Genomic DNA, 24,878 nt, shown 5'->3' on the forward strand with positions numbered 1-24,878 from the left:
ATTATTCCTTATAAGCAGACAACCTTTTTTGTTGTTGTCATAAAATTACTTCAGTTTTTTTCATTTCTGCTGTTTGTTTTTTTTCCTCATAATATTTTGACTTTTTAAATGCGTTTTTTCTTTAATATTTAAACTTTAATATTTAAACTTTAATATTTAAACTATGACTAAAATGAAATTATTTTTCCTCATAATGTTATGGCTTTATTCTCAGAAAATTGTGACTTTGCTTCCTCATTAGAATGCATTAATTCATTCATTTTCTACCGCATATTCTCACAAGGGTTGCAACATTTTTCTATTAATATTTTGACTTAATTTTCATAAAATAACATCTGTTTTTTTTAATTTTTGCTCTTTTTTAACAATTCAAAATATTTCAACTTTCTTCTTAAATCACCTTTGGAAATGTTTTTTTCCCCTAATATTATGATTTTATTTCCATAACATTACAACTATTTTCCCAACCTAATTTTCCAAAAATGACAACTTTATTTTATTTTGTTTGTTTCACATAATATTATGACATTTTAATACATTTTTTAAAATTAGTCTTTAATATTTCAACTCTATGCTACTGACATTATTTTTCTCCGTAATATTATGAGTTCATGTGACTTGAGAAATGTTTTTGAACAGTTTGAGTTTATTTATCATTCTCATTTCAGATGATAAACAATAAACAATCGAAATGATTCGGGCTGCACACTGATAGCTGTCCATGAATTGTACGCGCACGTATAAGAAAGACCAACTTTACTTTTGTCAAATTTCCGGTTTTCGATCCGAAAGATCTATCTCCCACCCCCATTTCACTATTATATCATATCCTTTGCCTTTGCACTGTTAGCCTGGGGGAGGGATAGTCCATAAAGCTTACAAAAGTGGTATCAAGTTGTGGTACAACAACAAACATGGCGGAAGAAAATAAAAGCCGACACTCCCATCTATAAAAGCAAACCGCTGTACGAAATAAGGTCTTATTTTGAAAGCATCAAGCGGAAGTGGGGTGGCCTTCCTGCATGGAGGAGAAAATCGATACGGGTGTGACTGGGAGGGAGTTGCTACGCGGATGTTGTGAAGAAATAATAGCGAGTCGCTGGTGGGGAAAGGGGAAAACACATTAGCGTCTTTTGTTTTGCTCGCATATCTTTTAAACTTCCTTTTAAAATGGGAAACTGCCACACCGTTGGACCAAACGAGGCCCTCGTGGTTTCAGGTAACGACACAGAACTCGTGGGTTGGTTTCTTCCGAAGCCCCGAGGCCTCCGCCTGCTTCACTGGGCGCCATGAAGGGATTTAAGAGGCGGGCCTTGGGGGGCGTTCTCCTTGCTTTCGCTCGATGGATTCGTCTTTCTATCTTTAAAAAAACACTTCACTAACACACTTAACACATATACGTTGCCGCTTTCAACAAGCAGGCGTTAAATACAAGCTCCTGTCACAGTTACTTTTAAGTATGATATATAAGTATTATGTATTTGCTTTGGTCCTCTATAGCCCACTCTAATATAAACACCTAAAAGTCATATCAAACAGGGTGTGTTTGTGTTTGTTAGGTTATGTGTAGGTTGTAAATTGTAGCAGTTGTGCTTTTATTTGTGGCTCAACATGGTGGCTCCTCGTTGCAGAGGCAATACAGCTGAATAAATTGGATTACACGGGAGAGGAGGCCCTTAAAGACCTCCTGGTTCTGGTCTGGTTGCCAGTGCAACAAGATAGAATCGGTGACTATCAGCTGATGTTGTATTACAAGGACGACAAACAAGGCAGTGTGTATTCTGCCAGTGTTTTAAGGCTGTGCTTGTTATTGACACAGTGCATGCCATCTCAGGTCAAACACTAATCAATGGAAATAATACACTTTTGGCTATTAGGGCATTTGTATGAGCTGTTTGTGTCATGGATTTTTTTAGTGTGTGTAAACATTATTATTATTATTATTATTATTATTATTATTGCAGACCCCTTCTTGTTTTGTGGTACCTTTAACCTTCCGCTTTCTGGTATCATCTCTTAGGTTAACGGGTCGGTTTTGACCCATGTATTAAATCAGCTATAAAATACACTAAAAACAATAAGTTACCATCAAATTTGAAAATGTTGGTTTTAATACTTTTGGTGTGGGCATGTAGGCCTTTTTTTGTCACTATACCCCTCCATTTCAATTTCCAAAAATGGTCAAATGAACCTCAAAAGAATCATATTCATAAATTGAAGGTTCTTTTATTACCTGGCTATTACTGAGGGCTACAGAACATAAAATCAATTAGTTTTATTTATTTTCTCATTTTAGTATTAATCACTATAGAAACATTATGGTGTTCGGGTCAATTTTGACCCATATATATTAATGTCAAGAAAAGGTTTGAAAAAGTTATTGTTTTCAGTAACATAACTTTGGTATAAGCTGAAATAAAAAAGCAGAACAGGTCCAGATCTTGCTTCACTGTAGGGAATGTCTGGACATTGTTTTTCTGCTGGTGTACTGGAAAAGCGGTCAAAATGAGAATCCCCTGAAACTTACATAATGAGAAGAGGAGCGTGTTGTCATTGTGTTGGCTAATTGTACACTTATGATTTCAGTTGTGGCTCAAAATATTGCTTTATAGATATATTCTTATAACAAGGTCGAAACCGACCCTCACAATACAGTGGTCATAATTTCAACCTGACCATTTTAAAATGTAGTAAAAAATATTTTTTTGGATTTATCTTGTTGAAATAGTTTCCAGACAAAGTCAAAAAGCCTTAATGCAATAAACAAATGTTATGTGATTCTTTTTATGCATTAAAATGTAAAACGAGTCGGTGCCGACCCTAACCCAAGAGGAAGGTTCACATTCCAACTTGTATGACCTCAAGTGGGTTGGATGTGATGTTGGATGCACCTTCTTGTTTATGTAGCCATGTGCACAATGTATTTGTGATGGCTTTTTTGTGCGGTGGGCGGGGCGTCATCATCTGATTTGTATAACATACCATGACACATGCGCACGTGAACTTAATGGATGCTGCGGGCGAGACAAAATGTGAGCAGAAAAATCTGAAAAGCAAAACAAATCTCCCTTTGCTTCTTTTTTAAGAACAAACACGCCTCTCGTCTGTGATTTTCGATGGGGGAGTGGCCCACGGCAGCACCCGCTGCTCGTTGAGAGGAGCGAGACTCCAATAAGACTAGAAAAAGTTACTGTTTTGAAAGAGAACACTGGGGGCGTGTGAATGTTCGCTAAATGAATATAGTCACCCTCCTGCAGCATTTTCTTATTCTCTGGTGCGTGTTAAGAAGCAACGTTACAATGCATACTGCCCCCTACTGGTCCAGGATCGACCTTGTCAAACCTAACACCAGAACAACCTTAATTATGGTAACAAGCAGTTATATTTTGTATTTTCAAATACTTCAACTTCCATCTCAAATAATCTTTGAATTTTTTTGTTGTTGTACCATAACATTATTCCAATAATATTGAAAATTTTCCCCCAACTGAATTTTCCAAAAATTACAAATTAATTTTGTCTGTTTTTCATAATATTATAAAACTTTTGTAAAAAAAAAAGTAATAGTTCAACACTAAGCTACTAATATGACATTATTTTTTCTTGTAATAAATAAATAAAATTATTCTTGTATAATTCTTATAATTCAACTTTTTTCTCTTCATGTTTTGTCTTTATTCTCATGAAAGTAGGCCTCTTTTTTCATTTCTGCTGTTGTTTTTTCCAAATTTTCCAACTCTTTCAAATTGACAATTTTCTTCTGGTAATTCAAACCTTATTCTCGTAATATTTTGACTTTATTCTCGTCACATTTGAACATTTTTCTGTAATAGAATTTTCCAAAATGACAACTTTTGTTTTGTTTGTGTCTTATAATAATAAAACTTAAAACATTTTTTTCTTTAATACGGCCAAAATTATATTTTCCTCATAATAATACAATGTTATTCTCATAAAATTACAAGTTTTTCCACTTTTTATATCAATATTTTGACATTATTCTTGTTAAAAAATATTGTTAATTTTTCATTTTTCTTGTTGTTTTTAGTTTTCTTGTTAAATTAAATTTTTAGAATGTGCGGTGGGCCAATAAAAATCAGCCGTGGGCCACAAATGGCCCCCGGGTTGCACTTTGGACACCCTTGTTTTAATCAGCTGGTTTGAACCCTGGCTATGAAAAAAGGCGCTACTGTGACATACAGTACCACGGTGTGTAACTTAAGGGCCAACTGCATAGTTGGATTCCACTACGACAGACAGCAGTTGACTTTTTGAAGGAATCTGTATTGCACAATATTACTAAGACATTGAACGGCGCTGACTAAAATGCCACTTCTCGGCAACGGGGGCTGTATTGAGAGGCCTCAAGAAGCTTGCTGCTTGTAAAAAGCCCGATGCTAAATCACAATGTCCGCTAAATCCGCTTAATTGCACAGTGAACCTTTGAGAATGTCTGATCCGTGCTTTTGGTTGAAAAATGTGTTTGCACACATGTTTATACTTGGGATTTGGCTGTGGTCTGAGCTCTGTAAAAAGAAAAACACAAATTTCACCACCGAAACAGTTGAACCGTTTTCCTCACACCAAAATCACACTGGAGAGAGGTCACATTGCTTTGGGCTTTTTGGTGAAGACGGTGCTAACCGCACAGAGGAACAGAGCTGAGTGGGCACGAGCTGTGAGTCGTGAGACCGAGCTCGCCCGGCTCCGCTGTGTGGAAATTTACTCATCGACTTTGGAATGTCCTTTTTTGGAATGCTAGGAAAATCACCAAGCTCCATGTATATATATCGTTATTATATATCAGCTTTATTTGTATGCTCAACAAAGGCAATTGCCAAAGCTGATGACAAAACGTACTAAATTAAAAACAAATGTATGTAGGTTGGTATTCATTTACTTAAGCAACCCCCACTCCCGTTGGTGGAATGCCATCAGGAATGTCAGTTATGCCAGTGGTTAAAAAGACTGTAGCATTGATAGTGTGCAGTCCAGTGCATCTCTAATGGTCCTCACTCTGGTTGGCATTGCCAGGAGTTGGTTGATTTTCAGCATAAAGCATTTGGCACCCACATGCTTTATGTGGTGAGTTTTTGGCTTCGAAGAAAAAAATTGTGGTCAGCATAAAAGTGGCTGTGTTGCAACTATAGTGGTGTTATTTCATACGGTCACTGTGTTCACGGGCCAAGGTGCTGAAACCAATGCACAGAGTGAACTCTCTTCCAGCCTGCTTGACCAGGAGAACAGACACTCATGGTCATGGCAATATATTGAAGCTAGCAAAATGAGTTCATTTTCATGTTGAGTGTTATGAATTACGGCCCTCGGTTTTCATCATGAATCAGTTTCAGTAAAAAATGTTCCCATAAGAAATAATTTAAATCCAATTAATCCATTCCAAACATTCATTCATTTTCTACCGCTTATCCTCACAAGGGTCGCGGGGGTGCTGGAGCCTATCCCAGCTGTCTTCGGGCGAGAGGCGGGGTACACCCTGGACTGGTGGCCAGCCAATCACAGGGCACATATAGACAAACAACCATTCTCACTCACATTCATACCTATGGACAATTTGGAATCGTCAATTAACCTAGCATGTTTTTGGAATGTGGGAGAAAACCGGAGTACCTGGAGAAAACCCACGCATGCACGGGGAGAACATGGGGAGATGGCTGAGGGTGGGATTGAACTTGGGTCTCCCAGCTGTGAGGTCTGCGCGCTAACCACTGAACCGCCATGTAGCCCCCATTCCAAACATATGAACACAAAACACATTTTACAGAGAATAAGTGCAGTTTTGCAAAAACACACTGACTCCTCAGACAGAACACAGAAATACGCAGTGCGCTTGAACACCTCATCATAGGAGGAAGGAGACAAATACAGAGCTGTTCATCGTTCTGTGTGCGTTCTTATAAATAAACCGCCCTCCCACACATAATAAAGATGATTACAGGTTTCTATGGCCAGAATCCGTCCATAGTGTCCCAACTTGAAAAGAATCACTACTACATACTGTATTTGTGGCCGTCGTTTTTTTTTGACTGCAGTAGCTCTGTTAGATACAAGTATCAAATACGAAAACAGAAGAATCAAAAGAAAACATATGCACAATTGCAGGAAAACAGGTGGAAAATATTCAAATGTCACTTTGCTCCAAGCGATACAGTAAATGGTATCAACACTGTGGATGGAGGATGTGTTATTAGCATATTGTGTGTGTTCGCTAGTAAATATAGCTGAGGCCCCACCGCCAGCCCTTTTTCTGTCGGTTAACGTGACAGCTGGGAATGCGGCGCTACAACCATTGGAAAGGAACCAGACTCCGAGGTCCGTGTTTTGTTGCTCAACACACACTGGCTGTCGTTACTACCGCGCTGTGTTGTTTTGGATCGGGAAGAACTGCTTTGAAATATGATGTTGCGTTCTGAAAGTCAATTATTTCATCATAGAGAAGAAGAAGTGGATGTGCTTTTTACGGCGTGACTAAAAAGATGAAAGTCACAAGACCAGTGTCACATCACCTGAGCAAATGTTGCCAGATCAGAGTTTAATAACTGAGACCGGCATGCTTCAAATCAGTAAACAGCTGTTGGTCATTTCAGTCAACAGAGCGTTGGTTACTCATTTCTTCCAGAAGGTCTAACTGCAACTGAAATGGACGCTAACCGAATCAACCTTTCCCATAGGAAATGATGTCAATTCAATCCATTGCTACAGGAAGTCAAATATGTTAACTCAAAATACGTTTTTACTTCTGCAATTATAGTTCTCCATCCATGAAGACTTGACTGTTCCCAAAGACACCCATGTGGCAGCAAGATCATTTTTAACGCCGTTGTTTGCATTAAAAAGCTCATGCAGCCCGAGTGCACACACACAGCCGCACTAGCATGCTCTGCTAAACTACGCTAACCCAGCTAGTTTCCATTCACGCTCTGGAAGAGGAGTGTTGTCACCAACCTTTGCTGGTGTTACAGATTGCCATTTCGATATGTTTAGTTTGGGAGGGGGCGGGTTAGTGTTGATGAGATGCCACCCAAGTCCATTTCTGCAGGATTCTGTGTTTTAGTTAGTAAATTCTGTTTTTAGTGGCCAATTCCACTATTCTGTTGATTTTATTAACATGGAAATCCTAGAGCTCTAGTAGTGTATTAGCAACATGCAAAGACACGTGCTTAACGGGAGAATGCGTGCAAACCGAGGCAACACTGCCGTACACCGAAAAACATGTTAACATGATAAATCTTGTCGTTTGTGTTGCTTCTAAGGTGGCTGCTGTGGCTCAGATCAGAAGACGTACGTTGTGGGAGGCTGGGCTTGGGCCTGGTGGCTCATTTCTGACATCCAGAGGTAAGCTATGGCTGCATGTCATTCCACACACACACACACACACACACAAAGGGGAACACTTTTTCAGCAGGGTCATGTAATAAACTGAAGGGGCTCTGATTTCGTGGCGCAGCACAAGGTGGCACCGGGTGGTGTAGTGTGGCGCAGCCCACGCAGTGGTAATATGGTGTAAAACTCACAGGCAGGTTTTTCCAGAGTGTCAGGCAGATTTGAATGCAACCAGTAGCCATTATTGAACCAGCATGTACGTTTTTGTATTAATTCACATCACATCTGACATCTCACATCTGATGTCAGATCAAAGAAGTCACGCATCCTGACGGCAGCTGAAAGTATGATGCCAACCGGGGCTGGTTCCACACTGGGACCCCACCCTAAATTAATGGCTTGCCCCTCCTTCCCTCCAAAATCAAAATTTCAGAAGTGAAAACTCCAGCAGAAAAAGCACAAGACAGATCCACTCATCGCTCTCCTCCCTCTGGCGCTGTTGGGAGGTATGGAAGCGTGGGTGCGCGGCGCTGCGCCGGACTGCACTGCTCACGAAAAATGCAAAGTGTTGTGGCCACACCCCGTTGGTGCCTGGTCTACGCAATTAGAGCCCAAGGTGTTAAAGAGGACCTATTATTCATTTTCCACTTTTCCGAACTATTAATGTTACAATGTTGTAATAAATGAAAACAGACTGTTAGGTACAGATTCTGGAAGCTCTAGAAAGCTTTCTGTACTGGTTATGGAGTGTAGCTGCTCTATAGGAGTCCACAACTCAATAGAAAGGGCCAAAATGAGCTTTGTAGGTCCCCAAATCTGCTTGTCCATGTAACTGTCTGAAAACATGTCTTTTATTATATTAATGGCCATTGTCATCTGAATTGACAAGTTGATGGGTTACCGGTTTAGTCTGGTTTCTCATGTCATAATCATGGAAATAAATAAGGTTTGCACAGCATTATCATTTGGAAGAATGGGGCGTTCTCTTTCTTGTCTTTGTGAAGGATAAACATTCTATTGTGGCTCAGTGGGCTATTTATTCAAACACGTGTTTGTTGAAAAGTGTAAACATTGCTGCTCACCATTGTCAGATGCTTTTGACCAGCCACAGTCATCACTCTGGGAAGGTAAACACGTTTGTACCTTATGGTAAGCCCTTTCATCAACCCAAATCACATGACATGAAAGCGCCTTTTTTGGGTTTGGATTTGGGTCCAAGTAAAGCAAAGGTGAAAATGAGAGCTTTTGCAGCTTTTAAGTGTAGAGCAGAAAGAAAAAAAAACTTCTACTTAATGTCACTGTTAGCTGACTTGGACTAACCTGTACTGATGTGCATGTGCTTTGTTTATACTTAACCTGCTTCTGTGTGTGTGTATGTGTGTGTGCGTGTGTTGTTGATGTCAGTTCTACTTTGCCCGCTTCAGGTTGCTCATTTCCAATTAACAACCACGCGTCAGTGTTGCTTGGAGACATAATGGTGGACCGCAGCAACAAAGTGAGGCTGATGCACGGACGAGGTTATATATTCACCAGGCCCGCAGACCCACGCTTGCTTTTCCATTAATCCTCACTCGCCCGCTCAGTCCACATTTGGGTCTTCCTTCTTGGAGGATTCAACGGGAGCACTTGTGCTAAAAGCCCCGTCGCTGGGCAGGGGAGGGCGGGGTGTCTTCCCGCATGTGATGCAGCAATCATGTTAATGTCCAGGCCCATGACTCATTGATCCGGCTCTCCTGGTGGGGGTGGGGGGGTGGGTTGTGCTGCAGCCATGTACTAGAGAGTCTCCTCTTGCTGCAGTACGCTTCTGAAGAAAAAAAACCCAACACTTGGTAAAAAGGCTAAAAAATACCAACACTAATGTATATTTAAAGCTAAAGGTTTGTGTTATTATTAGTGTCAACATTTTAACATTTTGCTCTTTTTTGTTGCATTTTTGCTGTTTTTTTTTATTTGTACATCATACTGTGGGCCATTAATATAGACGGAGGCCGCACTCCTGATGGAAAGAAACCATTTTTACTACTTCTGACGTCAAAGATGTTTTTTCTGTTTGGTTGTCAGAGGACAATCTCGTTTAATGCAAACAGATACTTTGATCCATTGTCCCACTTTTAGCCGACTACAGGAGGTCCTTGGCGTACGTACGTTAAATGTCCTTTCTATGACAGTCATCCAGGCCAGAGGTGTTCAGAATGCGGCTCGGGGGTCATTTGTGGCCCACAGATGTTTTTTTTTTTTTGTATAGGCTAGTGGCGCCATCTAAAAATATCATTTAATTTAAGAAAACTAAAAAACAAATACAACAGCAAAAATTTAAAAATCAGCAGTAATTTTACAAGAATAAAGTGAAAATATTACGAGGAAAATGTTGTAATTTTAAAAGATAAAGTTGTAATTTTACAACTTTTTATATAGTAAATTTTTTTTTTTACGAGAATTACATCAGGGACATACCACTTTCACTAGTTGAAATATTAAACATAATATAATGAATAATATTAATATGTTATTTTTTTAAACTGCAGAATCAAGACAAACAAAACAAAATAAAGTTGTAATTTTTAGGAATATTTGGTTGGGGGAAAAAAGTCCAAACGTTTTGGCAATAAAGTCATAATATTACAAATAGAAAATTTGTGAGGATTATGTAAGAAGACATTTGGCTTCTTTCAAAGACAGCATTTCTTTGTAATAATAGTCTTTTAGCATATTGCTCTACAAAATGTGCCAAAAGTGGTGCTTGCATAACTTTGACGTTTTAAAGTTTGGACCCCCCTGATCTAAATTGAGCTGTAGTGTAAATTACACAGAACACATGAAGTGACATATAATGGAGTAATATAAAAGAGAAAAGGGGCCTTGCAAAGAAAGGAGAGAGAGTCTTATCGGGAGGATGGAGTCTAAACAACAAGACCACTACCCTGCTTAGTTAATCGTTTCTTAGGAGATCCTTTGGCATGTTCAAGGATACCATCTTGATCCTTGATGGTGGTTGTAGCATTTGAGCGGCTCGGACCGGGTACGCGGCCAACGTCTCACCCCTTTCAGAGCTTCTGAAAATGTCTAATTTCACTTTTCACTGGCTTTCCTGTTTTTTTACCACGCACTGCCATCAGAAGAGTCGCGCTTGGGAGACGTCAGGGCAACAAAGTCAGCCAAAAAGAACAAAAGAGAGAGACGTCCTACAGTATTAATAATGGATGTTGCGTGCGGTCTGTGGCCAAAGCAGGTCCACCCGGGGTTCCACCCCGGTTGTACCCATTACCTCCACCATCTGACTTCTTTCTTCTGAGCTTGGTTACTGACATTCCTAACAGCTTGTCCAACTTACTGTTTTGCCTCTGCTATTCCGGCCTTCCTTCCTGTCTGCATAGAATGTCTCTGGAGGTTATGACCATCCTCTGTCGCTGTGAGAATATCGAAACCTCGGAGGGTGTTCCCCTGGATGTGACTGGGGTGGCCCAGGTAATGTATTTTCGAGACACCTCCCCTCCCTCCCCAAAAACAACCAAAAAAATGACTGGCTGGCGATCAAGACCAAAAGAAGACACAAGAGAAGCGGCTGGCCTAATAAGCTATACTCTGTTATATGTGTGCTTGTGTGTGTGTGTGTGTTGTCATCCTCACGGCTTCTCTCTTCCTTGGGTGGTCAATCGGGGGCAATCAGCTGTCACTAACCTCGCTTCACTCTGAGAAAAATATGCCAACCGATGATCAGTCAGAATAGCTTCAAGCAGACGCAAATTGAGATGAAGCCAATGTAAAGAAAGGTCTGTTTCAGGGATCTCCTTCAACTCCATTGTTAGTGCTCTGGAGTCCTTGGGTGAATGGTTTCACTTTGTCCTGTTTTTTTCCTTGTGTTCTGGCCCCTCCCTTCATTTGCTTCCCCTCGGAACATGCCTATTTTTATTTTATATTTTTTCCACATTCTTCACAGGATAACGCTTGAGATTATGACCCTGCAGCCCAAGTGTGAGGATGTAGAGACAGCGGAGGGTGTAGCTATTACGGTCACTGGGGTGGCTCAGGTAAATCACCACACTTGCTGTTTTTTTTTGGGAATGCCGGTTCAGACTCCTCCCCTGTTCCCACGCATCCCCGTAACTTCCCTTTGGTCTGGCATCACCCCATAATCACGTTAGAGGGGCTTTCTTACATAGGGCTCAAGTTGCATTACACACCTGCATTTGTCTAGCTCGCCTCCCAGATGTTGGGTCTGCATGTGCTTTGGTTTTTTTGCTCTCGCCCTTGCACGCAGGACGTGCACTCTTTGTTCTCGGGTTCTCATTTTCATGTTTGCCGATTTATGAGACGGTGTGGTTCTCATTTGGTTTGGCTTTACTTTCAAGTAGAGCTGCAACAATTAATCAATTAGCTAATTAACTCTTTTGGTTTATAAAGTGTAAAAACTTCGATCTTTGCTCTTTTTTCACAGTTTTTTGCAAGTTTTTTCCCCTAAAGGGTCTGGTAATCTGGTAATATTATGACTTTATCCCCGTAATATTTTGACTTTTTTCTTTTTACTCATAAAATTACAGATTTTTTTTCCAATGTTGCTGTTTGTATATTTTTTATTTTCCAACCATTTTATTTTCTTGTAATTGTGACTTTGTTCTATAATATTTATAATAATAATACTTTAATAATACTTTATTAGTACTTTATTAGTACTTTATTAATACTTAATAATATTAATAATATATGTACTTAATCATTTTAGCCAAAAATGTCTTTTAGAATTTAGGTCTATTTTAAATATACTAAATATATTATTTTCTGCTACTAAAGTAAAGTTGTTTTCTTTATAATATTCTGACATTATTCTGGTAACCTTTCTTCATTTTGCTTTATGTTTTAATTTTTGAGAATGCCACGAGCCAATAAAAAAATGACCCCCGGGACAGCTATGATTTAAAGAAATATGCTGGTTCCATGCGGATGCTCACCAATAGCATAGACCATATGCACTTGTGATTAGCATTGGCAATTCTATATGCTGATGTCAAACAATTATGACCATTAAATAGACGCGTTAGATTGACATGTCACTTAAACAGTTAGTATCTTGGTTACAGGAAAACACCTAACACTCAACAAGAGGCAAACGCTGTTGGTCTTTTTATAACTGCAGGTTTCAAATAGAACAGCAGAGAATTGCCGCCTCCTGTAGGAGTATTCATGGACACTCCGCACATTGAAAAAAATCCTCTTCAGAATGTTTGGTGTTATTATTTTTGGGACGACCCAATGGTTGAGACCCACTGGCGTAGCCAATATATTCTGCATTTGTACCATAACCAAAGTCTGCCCATTTTAAAATGATTCAGCTGTTTTTGATTTATTTGAACTAGACTTGTATGAGTTTTATCCATCTGGAGCTCAGAGAAAGCGTGTTCTTCATTAAGATCCAAATTAGTCAACATATTTTTAGCATTTAAGTCAACATATTTTTAGCATTTAGCTTTTCACTGAACACAGAAATGAGCACACGATGTGCTGCATTCAGGATTCCACCCGTCGATTTGGCCGTTAATCGCTTTTTCACCCGCATGCCGGGAATGAGAGAGAATGAAAAGAGTTTCCTCATTATCAGTCCTGTGTGTTTGCGCCAATGTTTCCTTTGTGTGTGTGTGTGTGTGTGTGTGTCCTCCATGCATGTTGACAATGAGCCCACTGTTTGGAAGAAGCCCTCCCTCTCTTAACACTCTTACTTTTACCATGTCACTGTGCTATTGGTCCACATCTCTCACGGCAACAGGCTGGCGTGGCCTTGAAGTATTGGAGGCGTTGAGCCCGCCCACTTCCACCTCTAGGAAGCCAGAGTACATGTTAGTGCAGGATGTTGCTTTTGTGGGTGGCGCGACATTTTTTTACCCTGTTTTGCATTGTTTTGGGAAGGAGGAAGTGTGATGTCAAATATGTTGTTGGGGGGGGGCAAGACTCACTTTTTCCACACAGGAGTTTATTTACGTCTTCGCTGGCGGGACAGCCTGCTGTGTGCTTGTCCGGCTTGCGCCCTTTTTTTCATTTTTCAAACGGCTAAACATGGAATGACACGCACCCCCCTCCCCCCTTCCCCGCCGCCACCCTTTTTACGTTGTGTGTCCTACCCTCATATGAGTGCATGTAAGCCAAGAAAAGAGTGTGACCGCTCGCCTAAGGACCCAGCGCACTTGTCTCGTTTTCCAGCCCCAGTGGAGTACAGCATCACCCCCATCCTTCTTTCATTTCTTTCATGTCAGTCAATGATATCTCCCTGACTTTCTTTTTGTATGCATGGGTAACTAGCATGGTACAGAAATTATCTTTGAAATTATATTAGTACAGATCTACTGTATATTCTTCCCCATGTGCAAATTCATCTTTTTGAAACCCATATTTGAGCCAAGGGGACTACATTGGCCAGCAGCTGCTCCCATGAAAAGGTTTCTGTAGTCAGGCTTTGTCCTTTTTAAATCCAAACACTTTTTGATACCACTTGACGTGTTAAGTAAGCTAGTATGTATAAGAATAAGAACGTATGTGGTTGAGTGCTATATGATGTGTTGGCCCGTGTGTGCTCCTGCTCAGCTGACAATGTTTGTCCGCACCGACACCAGGTAAAGGTGATGACCGAAAACGAACTGCTGGGCTACGCCTGCGAGCAGTTTTTAGGGAAGTCGGTCATGGAGATCAAGAGCGTCATCCTGCAAACCCTCGAAGGTCACCTGCGCGCCATCCTCGGTAGGTAGCCGCTTGCTTGTAACCAGTCCTTGTGTTTACATCTCAGATGGAAGGGAGTGGATACATACTGGTAGCAGCTGAGAACAGCGTAGGAGGCAAAAACAGGTTTTGTACCAACGTGAAAGGGTTGTGTTTGCTCACCAGGAAGTCAGAGCAACAGTAAATAATGTGTTCTGTTGTTCATTTAATTATGTACACATTTTTAGCTCATTCAATCCCAGCCATTTTTCAAAAGACATCCCTTTTTATCATTACCTCTTTGCTTCAGGCATTTGTGTTGTGTTGTTGTGTTTGCGTCTTTGGCAGCTAATGAGTTAACGAGCACAACACCCGGTGTCGTCCCCGCAGCATCACAGAGCCTGGCGCTCTATGGTTACTTTCAAATTGCAACACCATAATTTTATGTATGTCCTCGGAACATCACGAGCATTCACGGACACTCCAAACATCACGGCTTTCAAAGGGGGAAAATTGCCCGTCATTCACAATCCTAATCTTGAAACATGAACACAGGACTTTCTTTCTTTTGTTCATTGTAAAGATCGAACAGCTCGAAAGAGGCTGCTAGGAATGCACCTAATGGGAAGCACCTGTCCTGGCTATAAAGCTTTCTGAAAAAGCGTTAGCAACGCTCCCTTTTACATAATGTATTAATATTAATACAATATTAACCAAGTGACATTGTTATTACACTGAAGGACTTTAAAAGCACAATTGCCCCATCACTGCCCCATTGTAAAGTACACGTACTGTGTGTGCACAGCATGGTCGTATACCATGCTCCTGGAGTCTCAGTGAACCGTTGGTGCACAAACCTGCGGTCGTCCACATTACTGGGTCTCTGCGGCTGTTCGGAAGCGATCACGCAGGCGTGTGGTCCGGATTAGGAAAAAAAACGGATTAGGAATCGGTCGATTGCTAATCCGTTTTTTTTGGGGGGGGGGGCGATACTGATTTTTTTCCCATCACCCTTACCCGATGCCCGATTTTGCTTGGGCCCATATTTGTGGGTGATACTGCTTTTGCTGCCTCAATTTACATGAAAAAATTACAATGATAACAAATATTTATTGAACTGTAAACACTGAACACAGTAGGATTCAGCTTTCTTAAACACACATTTAAACAGCATTATCAACTTTAAACTTTAACACACATTTTTAACAGCATTATCAACTTTAAAAGGAGTAAATATTCAACCATGTCCAAAACATTTCGGTCGTAGTTCGGTCATGCAGTGAGACGCACCCCGCCTCGTCACACTGGCACAATTTAGTACGATATATAAAACATTTCTCTCATCATTAAAGTTGGTGTTGTGCACGCTGAAGACCTCGAATAGCAGACATGGCTGCTCCAATTCGTTCTGTGTGTGTGTGTGTGTGTGCTCGGAGAGAGCGCGCACACATAATAACACGACTCACAAACTAAACTATATATTCAAGCACGTATATTGCATGCACTTGGCTTTCATGTGTCCTATTTCAAAGCAGGTGGCAATATTTATACTAAGTTTAACTGTTAGAGGATAATTAAAAGTTGAAAACTTACCCTTGTTGTGATTCGCCACTGTTGCAGTGTGGGAGGGGTACCGCGACTGCGTGTGTTGCAGGGTCTTCCGGCAACACAAAGCTGCCCGGCGGATGCCTGCCTGTAAATCATGCGGCGGAAAAATACAACGGCGAACCCACGCGCAAATATATTATTGTGTGTCAATATAATAACCAGTAAGGCTCAATAGTCACTCTTTTTTTAGACATACCACCAAACTCCAGTGATTTTTAAGGTGTGGTCCATTAGGGAGACGTGCGTGATATCAACAATTCTTTTACTATGGAGCAATGAGGCGTGACATGGAAAATTAAACCCCATGGCCTTAAAAAACAGTCACAACAAAAGTCCTTGAGCATATTATTGGTATCAACATTGTCATCCACACCGACACCAACCACACCGGCTAGCTCCTCGCCACTAGGGGAAGGTAACACGAAGCTGCCGCCACGCCTGGTGTGTTTTTTGTTTTGAGTTTGGATGAAGGTAATGCTAGTTGTCATGCTACTGAAATCAATACACCCAGGAAGGAAGTTCCGCTAGTGCTTAAAATGACCATAATTGGGCAAAAGACTGTGTATGACATGTTATCATGAATGTACCTGTTACCTAATGCTCACCAACACCTTCTTGGAGGTTTTTGGAGGTGTTTTAATACCGTGGTTTCTGCTACTGTTGAAGAGGCTAGTGTTTTCAAACATGGGTGGCTTCTTTTTGCTTGATGTCAAATAAATACGTTAATACATGCAAATATAATAGAATCTTGTCCTGTCATTCATCTTTCTTTCAATACGATACACAATAATTCTTCTTCCTATGTGGAACATTTGCTGCCTGAGAAAGCCGCCTCAAATTGGGCTCTGCTGCGTGTGATTGGTCCAGATAGATGTTAGATGATAGATTCTGTTCAAAATATGCTAATCATCAATAGACACTGAATCAGATACTTGCCATTTTCCTTCCAGGCACCTTGACTGTGGAGCAGATCTACCAAGACAGGGACAAGTTTGCTTCGCTGGTCCGAGAGGTGGCAGCGCCTGACGTGGGCCGCATGGGAATTGAGATCCTCAGCTTCACCATCAAGGTGGGAAACGTGGAAAACCCCCTTTAGTCGTCCTGGCCGTGCCCACTTTTGCGTTTACACAGTCATTTAACGAGACCAAGATCTGCCGAGGCAAATTGCGGCGCTGGTGGTAATGTCGATCATCTTTAATGCGGCGCAGAGAATTGATTTACAACATGTGGCACCGCTCCATGCTGAACCTGAGGAAGAGATGCTGCTGGACGTAGCAAGACCTCCTGCGATGGGCTCAGCTTTCATGTCCATAGACAAAAACATGATGACTGATTGAGGAAAAGCAGCGAAACTTTTCCACACGGGCTAAGATGTAAGGGTGTGGAGATCAAGCTCTAAAATGATGTTTATTGTTTATTAATGTCAACATATTTGCTGTATTTTCTGTCATTTTTAAATGTTTGGCATGTTTTTTAGCTCAGTTACTGGAATCATTTTTTCCCAAAGAACATCAGGAAAACCATAAGAAATAATAAGACATTTTCTTGAGAATAATGACAGCATGATGGAAGGCATAGTTGATGTGGATTTAATTCAATAGTGTTTCTTATTCTTTATCAAATTGCTGCCACCAGCAGCTTTCTTTGGCCCCATGGCAGGTTATTTAGCAGTTGCACTCAAAACAATCCACAGTCAGTGAATAGGGTGCTTTGTTTGGGCTCTCGGTTTTACCGAATGATAGAGTAGCAGGCTAAAGTACTAGCTTGTTGGAGCCAATATTGCGCAAAAAACGAGTGTGTGTAAAAAAACAGGCAAACCTTTGGTGAACTGTTTTGACAAAAAGTCAATTATACAAAACCTGAAGTTTGACTGTGGTTGAATTGTATCCATAGAATAAGCCGGGGGCCCAAACACAAACTGTGTGAGCCGCCAATGGCCCCTGGGCCCTGCCTTGGAAACCATCGCCATACAGAATTCCTTATACTGTAACCTTATAAATGTATATTCATTCATTCATTTTCTGCCGCTTTTTCCTCACGAGGGTCCGCTGGGTGCTGGAGCCTTTCCCAGCTGTCTTTGGGCGAGAGGCGGGATACACCCTGGACTGGTCGCCAGCCAATCACAGGGCACATATAGACAAACAACCATTCACACTCACATTCATACCTATGGACAATTTGGAGTCACCAATTAACCTAGCATGTTTTTGGAATGTGGGAGGAAACCGGAGTACCCGGAGAAAACCCACACGTGGGGAGAACATGCAAAAACATGCAAACTCCACACAGAGAGGGTGGAATTGAACCCTAGTCTCCTCGCTGTGAGGTCTGCGCGCTAACCACTCGACCGCCGTGCCGCCCATAAATGTATATATTTAAAGATAATATTTTCAGAACAAGAGTCTAGAAAACCTGTTTCCAAGCTACTAAATACAGGTTTTAACAAAGCGGTGGATTTGGAGTTAGTGTATGACAGAAGTGTTATTTGTATTTGACAGGACGTGTATGACAAAGTGGAGTACCTGAGCTCACTGGGCAAAACGCAGACGGCTGCAGTGCAGAGGGACGCAGACATCGGGGTGGCCGAGGCCGAGAGAGACGCCGGGATCAGGGTAGGACGAACACACGGACAGGAAAATCAGGACAAATAGCAAGTTCAAGATTATTATTTTTTTTTTCGACAGGAGGCCGAGTGTAAGAAAGAAATGATGGACGTTAAGTTCTTAGCGGACACAAAAATGGCCGACTCCAAGCGAGAGCTGGAAATGCAGCGAGCAGCCTTCAACCAGGAAGTGAACACTAAGGTATTTCGAAGCGTACGACTGGCCTGCAGATGTACCTCCCATAAGAAAGAGCCCGTCTGAAGACGCCAATTTCTCTCCGCAGAAAGCAGAAGCTCAGCTGGCTTATGAGCTGCAAGCCGCCAAGGAGCAGCAGAAGATCCGTCTGGAGGAAATCGAAATCGAAGTGGTCCAGAGGAAGAAGCAGATCAAGATCGAGGAGAAGGAGATCGACCGCACCGACAAGGAGCTCATTGCCACTGTGAAAAGACCCGCTGAGGCTGAAGCTTACAAGATCGAGCAGCTGGCCGAAGGACAGAAGTGAGTGGTCCTTCTGCCTTTCGGAGAACCTCGTCGGCCGTTATGAGGATGACCTTTCATGCGTGCTTGTCACTGGGTCTCACCCTCCGCCAGGATGAAGAAAGTTCTGACAGCCCAGGCCGAGGCAGATAAGATCCGCTTCATTGGTGAAGCGGAGGCCGCCTCCATCGAAGCCGTGGGCAAGGCGGAGGCTGAGAAAATGAGGCTGAAGGCTGAAGCTTACCAGCAGTACGGCGAGGCCGCCAAGACAGCTTTGGTCCTGGAGGCCCTGCCCAAGGTCAGTGGTATTTTCACTTCCGCTGTTCTGGTATTTGCTCCCTGGAATTCTATCCATTATTCTTGTTATCACTGTATTCTCCTCATTATTAGCAAGTCTCTCGGTAAGTAAGCCTCCATGCGTGTCTCTAGATCGCCAGCAAGGTGGCCGCACCCTTGGCCAAGACCAACGAGATTGTGATCCTGAGTGGCGACGGCAGTCGCGTTACAGGAGAGGTCAACCGTCTGTTAGCTGAACTCCCCGTCTCTGTCAATGCCCTCACCGGAGTGGATCTGACCAAGGTACGTGTGGCCGGCCTTATTTTTAGCGTCTTATCTGGACACGCCGGGCGCCGCCAGTGACGTGGCGACCATCCACAGCTTGAGGTGAAACATTCCATATGGACGACCTGGGTGGAATACATCTTGCGTCCGCTAAAGTCATCTCGGTGGAAATAAGGTGGAAATACCGCCATTTCTCCTATTCTGCTTATTTTCTGGGGAAAAAGGTGTGTTAAAGCTTCTTCCTGCTGGAAAATGTTGGGAATTAAAGTAAGTTGCAGCCTTGTCGCTATCATGGAATAGTGTTTCGAAGGCGTTATGTAAACTTGGTGCCAGCTTTGACGTCAAAGTCGTTCTTTGGGGAAAAAAAACTTTCTTTGTATCTTATTCCGTTCTTTAGTAAACAGCAGTAGAACATGGGTAAGTTTCAGGGAAATATCAGTTCCCGACTACCACTTTCATTTTGACACAAATATTTTTTGCTTTTGTGACAGATGAAATGTCTATAAATAAAAGATCATCATATGAGATTCATCATATGACATTCATCATATGACATCATATCGAATGGAAGTTTGAAGGAAAATGAAACATCAGCTTTATTGGGTGCCGGGATGTTTGATTGGACTTCCTGGTTTCCTTGACAAAACTTCATAAAGTCCTCGACAGTGCACCTCGGACATGGAATTATGTCTAAAAAAAAACATGTTAGTAAAAAAAAAAAAAAGTAATAAAATCAAAAATGTTTTTTAAAATAACCACTCGTGAACACAGTGAGGATAAGCAACATAGAGAATGGATGGATGGATGAAAATACAAATAAAAATGACTTCAATAAAAGTACAAAAAATTCATCAAAAGTCATCAAAACTTGAGTGAAAAAAGTGTAAATAAATAAAAATAAAAGAGTAATAATAATAATACGAACAAATAAAAGTGACTTAAACAAGAGTTTTAAAAAGTATTCAACATGACTTGAGTATTTAAAAAAAATTAATAATAACTTAAAGAAAATAATTTGAAAAGTGTAAAAATAATAGAAATGAATATAAATAAAAGTGTAAAAATAATAGAAATGAATATAAGCAAAAGTGTAAAAATAATAGAAATAAATATAAATAAAAGTGTAAAAATAACAGAAATGAATATTAATAAAAGTGTAAAAATAATAGAAATGAATATTAATAAAAGTGTAAAAATAATAGAAATGAATATTAATAAAAGTGTAAAAATAACTTGGAACACAAAAAAGTAATGTCTTAAGTACAATAAAACATTAATCGAAATGACTTCAAAAAAGTTTTTAAAAAATGCCTTCAATAAGTTTGTCAAAATAATAAAAACAAATAAGTGTAAAAAATACTTAAATAACTCAACATCCAGCAGCAACACAATATTTTGTCATGAAATCACTCTGCATACTTATCTATCTACTTTTAGCTGTTTTTATATCTTTAGAAGTCACATAAAATAGGCTGTTGAGTCAGCAATTTCAGTCCAATGTCCAGCAAGCGATTTGAAAAGTAACGACACAGACGGAGTAATCGTACGTAGTCCCTGCCATGCAGCAGGGGGCGGTGCCGCTCCCCGTGCAGCGTGGCTTGCCACAGCGTTGCGGTACGTTCCTTGCCGCGTCTTCCAATGACGACTTCCCTTTCCTCTCCCTCCAGATTCCTCTGCTGCAGAAGATGAGCAGCCAAGTGGCCGTCTGATGAATCTCAAACCTTCGACGTAAACAGTATCTGCCTCAAGCATGACCACACCTTCTCACCCACTTATGCAACTGCCACAGATACCAAACCCCCCCAAGAACAGAAAAGAGTCTTCTCCGTAGTCAATCAGGATTTTATGCTGCAGTGGTCTTCTATTCACCCACTGGTGTTGTGGTTTTTTTAATTCTAAAGTGTTTAGAAAGGGAAGACATCCTTTAATGTTGTAATCGGACTTTTTGCCTCTTCTCCCAAGCTGGACCAGGTGTGATGTTATTTGTTCACCTTGAAGAACTAATACAAGAACCACTATTCCCATCACTGTTAGCTTGTTAGCCTATTCGCCTGTCCTCTTCTGTGCTGTGCCTGTCCGATCGCCACTCAAGTGCCCAAAACCTTTCAGGACGGGGGTTTGGCCTCAGCCGTGTAAATGTGGTTCCCCGCCGTCACATCTGCCTTTACTAACACACACTTCGTGCTTTGGTCGTGGAGACGTTGTAACGCAAAGCCACGTTTAGCGAGGGTGGTCTTACGGTGGCACGCCGGGTAGAGCAGTACCTCGTGTAGCATGCTAAGCCAGACGCTCAGGGCCGTTCACTCGCCGCACCACGCCTTCTTTCTCGGAAATGATTTTTTTAGAATGTTTACGCAGCACTCTGGGGCTGTGTTTTATCCCTTGTGTTGCATTTGTACTCGGAACTAACAATTAGCATGTATAAGCAGCAGTCTAACTCAGTCTAACTCCTTCATACCATGTCTACATTTAACTCCATTGGACACCATTTGGGTGCCATCTTTCTGGGAACACAGACTGTGTTTTATGGCGATATAAACGTGGAACATACCAAAAGAAAGATTACACTCACGTCTTTTTACGTTCTTTAGTAAACGCATGTACGGGGAGAACATGCAAACTCCACACAGAGATGGCCGAGGGTGGGATTGAACTCGGGTCTCCTAGCTGTGAGGTCTGTGCGCTAACCACTCGACCACCGTGCAGCCCAAAAGGGGTTGTTTTACACCAAAATAACAATTGATTTACTAATATACCACCATGAACTATTTACAGCGCGCACGCGTTATAATGACCCTATTTCCACACGCTACACTTCCTCCTTCCTGTCACGTGTGATTTTTCCCTTCACCCATCCCTGCTCAGCTCTTATCAAATGCACTTCTGCCACCTTGTGGCCGTTTTTATAGCTTAGAATTGCTCAGAAGTGGAAAACCATTAGCGGAGAGTTGCGTCAAGTTACATACGTGAAGAACTGAAGCCGTCCGGTAGGAGAAAGAATCATTTTCCAACCAGTTCAATGGAATCGGATCATTTTTTTTTGTTGTGTGCCACAGCTCAGCGCTTGGGAATCGCACCGGACTAACATTCACTGGCTTTAGACTCGCTACCTAACTGACCTCCATCACTTTGTGCGATTGCTGAACCTGCTCGGGATGTCACAAGATCATGAAAACGGGACGAGATTTCTCCTGATAGTCTTTCTCTCGGTGGGTGGAGGCGGGGCTGCTAGCATACGCACACAGTGTGCAGAAGAGCGTATGAGGAGCAATGCAATGTAACGTAGAAATGCTCTCGTAGACCCGGTCTTGTGACACCCCTGGAATCTATCCATGGAATACAAATCTTGGAGATATCTTGGAGGACATGTTTTTATTTTTTTTGTACCCAGTGCCTTTTGTCAACAAAAAAAAACACACAAAAAAGGTGATGGATCCGTGCTGTTTCAATCATACTCAACTGTTGCGTGTAACGTGTACATGTATTTCCTTTTTTACTTCTCCAGCTTCATGACTTTTCTAACATGGAAGACGACACGGGAACACGGTCACAGAACTTCCGCCTCAGTCTCGCCGTTGTTTTTCCTCTCGCCGCAGCTATTTGTAGTCATTATCGTTTTGGCCGATGTATTTTGTGCCAACAGTAGCTTTGTCTAACGCAGCGATACTATATGATGATATGATACCGTACGTGTGACTCCAGTAGACATGTTGGATGAAGACCAAACCTTAGACCTACGCCTTAACTCTCATGGGAAAAGGTCTCTACCACGCCCCGGATTGGTAGCGACGCTCCAGTGACGCCGACCTTTGGGAGGAAGTCATGCAGCATGGCGTTTTGAGCACGTGTTCATGTTATTCTGTGTTGTTCGCCATCCTCTAATAAAAGATATATATATATATATACATACCATGGCCTGTCCTGTTCTTCTGGAAAGCAGATAGCTGTCATCTATGACATCATATTTATCATATGACATCATATTCATCATATGACATCATATCAAATGGAAGTTTGAAGGAAAATGAAACATCAGCTTTATTGGGCGCCGTGATGTTTGATTTGACTTCCTGGTTTCCTTGACAAAACTTCATAAAGTCCTTGACAGTGCACCTCGGACATGGAATTATGTCTAAAAAACATGTTAGTAAAAAAATAAAATTAAAAAAAAAAAGTAATAAAATAAAAAAAATAAAGGTGTTTTTTTAATCATTAAAATGAATAAAATATTAAAGACCTAAAAAAATAAAAATGACGTAAATAAAAATGGATGGTGACCACTCAAGATCTGGTAGAGGCATACCCTCATGACCACAGTGAGGATAAGCGACATAGAAAAAGGATGGATGGATGAAAATACAAATAAAAATGACTTCAATAAAAGTACAAAAAATTAGTCATCAAAACTCAAGTGAAAAAAGTAAATAAATAAAAGAGTAATAATAATAATAATAGGAACAAATAATAATAAAAGTGACTTGAACAAGAGTTTTAAAAAGTATTCAAAATGACTTAAAAGTATTTTGAAAAAATGTAAAGAAATAAATGTGTAAAGTGTAAAAATAATAGCAATGAATATAAATAAAAGTGTAAAAATTATAGAAATTATATAAATAAAAGTGTAAAAATAATAGAAATAAAAGTGTAACGCAAGAAAATAAGTAATAAGTAAAAATGACTTAAAAGTACAATAAAACAAATGAAATTACTTCAAAAAAAATTAAAAATGCCTTCAATAAGTTTGTCAAAAGAATAAAAACAAATAAGTGTAAAAAATTACTTCAATAAAAGTTTTTTAATACGTAATAAAAATTATTTAAGTGTTAATTTTTTTTATAATTACAAAAGAGAAATAAAACCAACAAAAGTAAAAACTGAAAATGGCTTCCATAAAAGTGTAAAAACAATTGAAAAAACGAGTACAAAATGTCAGCATTAGCATGAAGCATGAGTAGGAGATGAAGAGGAGGGAGAGGAGATGAAGAAGAGTGGAGAGGAGATGAAGAGGAGGGAGAGGAGATGAAGAGGAGCAGAGAGGCATTTTTGCAGCAGATAAGTCAGCAACAGACGAATAAACCCGCCCGCCCATCTTTTCTTTATCTGGGCCTGCTGGGGGGCTGCTGATACGCCAAAGGATGCGCCACACCCCAGCCAGGGAGTGTGTTACCATGGAAACGCTCAGGTTCCTCCTAAGGATCTAACCCGGGTCCAAATAGAAAGGGAAATGTGTAGTTCAAGGACTCACATAGGAATGTTGAAAATGGGTCACTGGAGCTTCCTTGACTTAGTAGGACGGCCGGACGTCTTTTGACTTGACTTCCTAATGACTAAATCAAGTATTTCTAATAATTATGGCACTTTTTCTACAAATGATATTGTCTTATTTTGTACAAGTCATTTCTTACAAATCTTTGCAAATTGATTAAAAATCCGAATTCAACAAATATATATTTTTTTAAATATTACTAATTTGATATTTTATTATAAATATTATATTTAAACAGATACTTTATTGTCAAGCACATACGTATTCACAGCCTTTGCTCCTTTGGCAGCATATGCTCATACATTTGGAATAATAAATATTTCTTCATCATTTTATATAAA

At 40.7% G+C, this 24,878-nt stretch overlaps 1 protein-coding gene across 3 annotated transcripts; it reads left to right on the forward strand.

Moving 5' to 3' along the window:
- Window positions 1–1,030: 1,030 nt before the first annotated feature.
- LOC131131864 (flotillin-2a) lies at window positions 1,031–23,174 on the forward strand. 3 transcript variants are annotated; one of them, XM_058076839.1, is made up of 11 exons: window positions 1,031–1,219; window positions 7,272–7,353; window positions 10,716–10,806; window positions 13,941–14,064; window positions 16,581–16,699; window positions 18,129–18,242; window positions 18,315–18,434; window positions 18,517–18,731; window positions 18,825–19,008; window positions 19,140–19,289; window positions 20,939–23,174. In XM_058076839.1, the coding sequence occupies exons 1-11, from the start codon at window positions 1,171–1,173 to the stop codon at window positions 20,978–20,980; spliced, it is 1,290 nt and encodes a 429-aa protein (XP_057932822.1). In that variant the 5' UTR covers window positions 1,031–1,170; the 3' UTR covers window positions 20,981–23,174. The 3 variants fall into 3 exon arrangements, with proteins under 3 accessions (XP_057932822.1, XP_057932821.1, XP_057932823.1); XM_058076838.1 differs by lacking the exon at window positions 10,716–10,806 and adding an exon at window positions 11,279–11,369 and having other exon boundaries at window positions 1,032–1,219; XM_058076840.1 differs by lacking the exon at window positions 10,716–10,806 and having other exon boundaries at window positions 1,172–1,219.
- The last annotated feature ends 1,704 nt before the right edge of the window (window positions 23,175–24,878 follow it).

The sequence above is a fragment of the Doryrhamphus excisus genome, chromosome 7 (assembly GCF_030265055.1).
Source record: "Doryrhamphus excisus isolate RoL2022-K1 chromosome 7, RoL_Dexc_1.0, whole genome shotgun sequence".
Classification (NCBI taxonomy): Eukaryota; Metazoa; Chordata; class Actinopteri; order Syngnathiformes; family Syngnathidae; genus Doryrhamphus; species Doryrhamphus excisus.

Coding starts and splice junctions, on each gene's coding strand:
- LOC131131864 (XM_058076839.1), top strand. CDS start 1,171: ATGGGAAACTGCCACACCGTTGGACCAAACGAGGCCCTCGTGGTTTCA. Junction 7,354..10,715: donor CTCATTTCTGACATCCAGAG/GTAAGCTATGGC, acceptor CTGTCTGCATAG/AATGTCTCTGGAGGTTATGA. Junction 18,243..18,314: donor AGAGAGACGCCGGGATCAGG/GTAGGACGAACA, acceptor TTTTTTCGACAG/GAGGCCGAGTGTAAGAAAGA.